General features: G+C 53.0%; 1 protein-coding gene across 1 annotated transcript; it reads right to left on the bottom strand.

Moving 5' to 3' along the window:
• Positions 1–2,950: 2,950 nt before the first annotated feature.
• Positions 2,951–5,147, bottom strand: LOC112588108 (uncharacterized; the record flags this gene model as incomplete). The annotated part of the gene is made up of 3 exons (XM_025296681.1): positions 2,951–3,122; positions 3,854–3,867; positions 5,025–5,147. Coding segments are annotated over 3 exons (309 nt in total), but the record flags the coding sequence as incomplete, so codon positions are not given.
• Between the last annotated feature and the right edge of the window lie 252 nt (positions 5,148–5,399).

Below are 5,399 nucleotides of genomic sequence, written 5' to 3'. Positions count from 1 at the left end.
GGATGAAAATTTCCACTCGGGGATGGAGATTTACTTACACAGAAGGTAAAGTTGGACTGAAAGTGAGGAAGAAAACACACACAGCTTGCCACTTGTAATTCTTTTAAGAAGATCTCTCAGCAATCTTTTAGGTTAAGCGGAATTAAAAAAAGTCGATACGCTGGAGACTGCGAGAGTAGCGTTTAAAGACCGAAAGTAAGGGCCGAGATTCCAGCCTGGAAATGGGAAATTATTTCTATAGAGAGCAAAGTCTCGCCTTGCAACTTGCAGATTTTCAAGAATATGTCTCGAGGCAAAGATTGAGTATTTTTCTCAGCTTTATTTCAGTAGCTTTTGAATAAAAAGGAGCTTGTATCCTACGTATCCTACGAGAGATTAGCGTTAAACGGACTGTATCGAGGCCGAAAGTGGGACCCAAATGGCGACTCGCTAACGTTCACGTGTTCGCCACCTTCGTAGCCACTCGTGTCCGGCCGGTGTACACCCACCTTTACGCTCTTGTCGCGCGCGAACGATGATGGACGAGTTGAACGCCTAACGCCGGCCGGGTGTCATCCGTCGCTTGTTGCGGGATTTACATATCGCCGTATCGAGTATTTTATCGGCGGCTCGAATAACTGTTATCTCCCGCCGCGCGAGAGAGTCTTATCACTCGGCCCGGCCGCTCAGAGACGTTTCCCTCGGCGATTTTGCGGTTAGCGCGCTCACTCGATGATGTCGTCGTCGTATGAGCCCGCTCCGATGAGATAGCGAGCGACCACGTCGACGTTTGAATAATTGAAGGGCTGGCCTCGGCTGGCTGCCATTATTTGCCTTGGCTCCTGTAACGCGACGAGCTCACAGATACTCATTATCTCGTGTGCGTCTCTCTCGTGGCACGTTCTGAATATATTTCTTCATCAGCCCGCTCTTTCGACAATTACACGTCGCTCTCCTCTTCCTCCTCCTCCTTCTCCTCCTCCTCCTCCTCCTCCTCTTCTTCCTTCCTTCTCCTTCCCCTCTTCTTCCCGATCATGGTGGACAGTTGGTGGGGCTGCGAAAGAAATGGTCGTCTTTCGGGCAGGGCAAAGCCTCCGCTCCGGCGTTTAAGAGCCGAACGAGGGCGGGCATGCGGGGCGAGGACCTCTCCGAAAGAGGGACGGGGAAATACAAGAAAAGGACAAAGCGGAAGATAAAGACAGGACAAGCGGCAAACGACGAGCCAGCGAGGTAAACGCGAGCTAGACGGGGCCGGAGCGGAGTGGGGGGGGGGGAGCCGACAGAGCGAGAGCCAGACAATGACGGACACCTCGCCGCGTACAATTGGGGGGCGCGAGAGCGAGAGGTGAGGTAGAAGCGAGGAGACTAGAGAGAGCGAGAGAGAGAGAGAGAGAGAGAACGAGCGGCGAGAGAGGTCCGGAGGTGAGTCGCGAAACGAAAGAGAAGCCGCGCGGCGAAGCCGGTACGTTTCCTCGGCAGGGAGTCCGGCCAATCGGAGAGCGGTGGGCGCCGCGGGTAGGAGGAGACAGTTCCGCGCCGACAGGCGACGTAATCACCCGCGGCCGTGTCCGTCGCTGCTCTCTGGCCCCTCCGGGGGCCTCTTCTCGTTCTTTCTCTCTCTCTCTCTCTCTCTCTTTCTCTCTCTCTCTCTCGCTCGCTCGCTCGCTCGGTCGCTCCGTGCCCCTCTACGGCCGGTGGCCGTCGCGGTCCCCTCCGTCCCGGCGGCGACGACGACGACGGCGGAGGCGGCGGCAGGGTGAAGGGTCCCGCCGGTCACCGGCCGCCGGGGCCCGAGGCCCGTCGGGTCGCGAACTTGGCGCGCTCGCGCTCGGATGCTCTCGGAGCCGCGACGGCCACGCGACAAACGAGCCTGTCGGCTTCTGACGTTGCCGCCGCGCGTCCACCGGGTTGCCCGCCGACCAGGCGGACGATGACGCCGTGCCCCCGGGGCCCGCCGCGACACCTGCCCCGATGCTGATGCTGACGAACGGACCTCGCACGAGGAGAAGAGAATCTCTCTGCTTCCTTGCAGGCAAACGCGGCTATACTCTTTGAGCTTGTTCGCGAGCAGACTTGCTTGCCTGCCAGCGCGGTGGAGAACGTCGCTCTCTGCTTCTCGGGTGGAATTGCATCCGAAGCAATTTCCACCTGCACTCTTCTAGTAGTTTCTCATCTGATATTTAAAATCGTCCTCGTTCCGTCGTCGCAGCGTGCTGAGATCCGAATAGGGAAAAAATATGAACGTTATCGTAACAATTACACGTTGTCGCGCCATTATCGTCTGAAATCTGTCGTCGGACTTGTCCTCGAGGTCTCGAGGTTCCTGCGACGAGCTATGCGACTTGCGCAACACAGCCGAGCCCGGGACGACCGGATACGCGCGAAATCCGTAGCGTGCGAGTACCGTACTTATAGAAAACGCTTCGCGTGGCCCGCGCCGGTTAGCCGGAGAAACGATCACCGGCGGACGATAGCGTGCGCGCAGATGACGGACGACGATACCGTAGATTAGCGGACGCGGGGTAATGCGTGCTCGACGGCACGACACGCTCTCGATACGACCGCTCGATAAGCAAGCGCGAAGGTGATAGCACGGCCGAGTGCGTGGCGGAGACGCACTCGGCGAGGAGGCGAGCCGCGCTCATCTCCGTCGGCGATGCGCCGCGCCGCGCCGCGCCACGCCGTCGTTGGCGCGGCCAGGCGTAGCGCGAAGACGTCGCTGCGAGGTAGCCTCATGAAGACGTAGACGCGCCGTTTATGTCGCATCGCACGCCGCCGCTCTTGGCGCTCGCGGCCTCCGCTATAAACGCGGCCCGAGGCGAGAAGCCCTCTTCTTCTCTTCTCTCTCTCGTCCTCCTTCTCTCTCTCTCTCTCTCTCTCTCTCTCTCTGGAGTGTTTGGATGAAGCATTAAACTGAGACCGGTTGAGTATGCACTAGGAGCCTAACAACGTCTTCATAGCCGGCGATATTTTATGCGCGCCGGTAGCCCACTACGGCCGACGATGATGCTCGAGACGATCCGTTGATAAATATTGTGACGGCGGACTTGATCGCCGAGTTATGAGTGTCGTTTACCCCCCTCCCCGCCGAGGATCGCGAAGATGGAACGTCGGGACGACGTTCTTCTGCTGCCGTTCTTCCTCTGCCGAGCGCGTCACGCGAAACTCGCGCTCGTCGGGGAATAATGATGAGGTGACGCGCTGCTCTATCCTGTTGACGTCGAAGGATCCAAAAATATCCGTCGCGGCTGACGTCAGTCTCGCGGTTTTCCTAGCGAGCGTTTCGATTCCAAGAAGTCGGACTTCGTCGCGGTCGGCCGGCCGATCTCGTGTTATCTGCTCTCGTCACATTCGGCGATAGGACGAGGGTGGGACGAGACGAAAAGCGCCGGTCGAGTCGCAAGACGTCGCGATCTCGAGCGTCGTGTTACTTCACTGATTTATTCAGCGGCGGGAATCGCTGTACAATTTGTTTGCCAGCGACGAAAATTATATCGTTTCTTATTCGTTTACCACCGATGGAAATCAGCCCTTCCTGGTGCGATATAACACTGAAGAAAAGAATAAAGAACAAGCGGAATCATCTGAATTTTGGAGGATTTTATTGTTATATATGGCCTCAAGAGGGGGATTTCCCTGAGAGATTAAGAGGAAAATATTATAAACACATTATTCTGAAAGTTAGAGGGATTCAATATTTTATATGTATGATGCAAATCTTATTGATTTTAATATAAATTTCCTCTCGTACACAGATTATTTAATCTTTTTTCAAGAGGATTATTATTTATTCTTACTGGTTGTACCAGTTAATTTGGAAAAATTATCATTATGTATATAGCGAAAAGTAATATATATATATATATAGACGTACTTGTGGCTCGAGTTCTACAATAAGTAGACACGAATGAAATAAGATCATCGTGACAAATAAATGTCCAATCAGTTTTGTTACGGACTTCATAGCTACAAAGATGCTCATCATAACCAATTGTATGAAACATAGTTAAAAGAAAGAATTTAATATTATTCAACTTCTTGCGATAGATTAGAAACTGTATTTGACCAAATATGGGTAAATTATCTTCGTTATTATGTTACAGCAACTCGCATATCCTTTTTTAAAAAGCGTTCCAAATATTCTGACCTATGAACATACGATTATTTTTTCGTTCATGTCTAGAGGTGGAGCATGATTGAACAAAAGAAGCCGACATTCGGGTCAACATATTCCTCTTCATATAAGAGGAACATTCATTGATATAAGAGGAAATCTTCTTGAAATAGAAGGTCAGAGTAATATCTAATAAATTTTAGGTGAATGCTTCACTTTAATCGCTTTATCGAGAGAGGAATCCTTTTTCTGTGAAAGACTTCGCTTAGAATACGAGACTGTGAGAAAATCACTTTACAAATGAATACTTCTTTTCGGGTGATATAAACAAAGTGAAATAAGAGAGAGAGAGAGATAGAGAGAGAGAGAGAGAGAGAGAGAGAGAGAGTGAGAGAGAGAGAAACGAGCAAACGCCGAAACGGAGGGCCGCGCAGAGGAGGAGAGGAAAATTATGTTATCGTGTCACGATTCGGTGAAATCGAGCCTTGCGAACGAGCTGGATGGAGAAGTCCGACTTCTCTCCGGGAATCGAGCAAAGCCGGTTCCAGCGACGAGCAACAATGTCCCCGGCGATCCGCCGCGCGCCACGTGCGAGCGTCGCGCGATGCGAGTGCGTAGGTAACGCGCAGCGTCGATTTACCGGTATTTCTCACAGCGCTCGACAATGTTGTGCAATAAATTCCCCGCTGAAACGGCGTAACGAATGAAAGTGCAAGAGCCGCCACTCGGGGCGGTAGGAAACGGAACAGACAGAAAAGACATTACCTACCCCTACGTCCGGCGCGCTCGAAAGAAAGCTGCACCTGCTGCGCCCTGTGTTGTTGGCCGCCGCTGAATTCGCCCGACCTACGATCGCATCGCATCGCATCGCATCGCATCGCATCACGCGCGCACGCCCGTGGAATTGTTTCTCCGTGCGATTGGGATCTACCCGCGTTACTCTTGATCGATGAGGAGCCATTTTCGGAGCACCTTTGACGGGCGAAAGCGGCGTGTTATCGTTATCGGCCATCAACGCTCCGCGACTGCCGCGCGCCGCCGCCTTTTTGCATTTCTAACGAGAGTCCCGAGAGTTAGAAACGCGCGATATTATTTACGCGCGAAATTTATCCCGTGTCTATTAGCGGCAGACAGACAGATGTTGATATGGAAATAAGTTTCTCGCTCGCGCCACGTCGGACGCGGCCTTCCGTTGGCGCGCGCGCGGTCCCGCTTTTCTTTCTCCTCTCTCTCTCTCTCTCTCTCTCTCTCTCTCTCTCTCTCTCTCTCTCTCTCTCTCTCTCTCTCTCTCTCTCTCTCTCTCTCT

Source organism: Harpegnathos saltator, unplaced genomic scaffold (genome assembly GCF_003227715.2).
Source record: "Harpegnathos saltator strain DR-91 unplaced genomic scaffold, Hsal_v8.6 scaffold156, whole genome shotgun sequence".
NCBI lineage: Eukaryota > Metazoa > Arthropoda > Insecta > Hymenoptera > Formicidae > Harpegnathos > Harpegnathos saltator.
The sequence above is the reverse complement of the archived record's forward strand: the minus strand, read 5'-3'. Positions and strand labels throughout refer to the sequence as shown.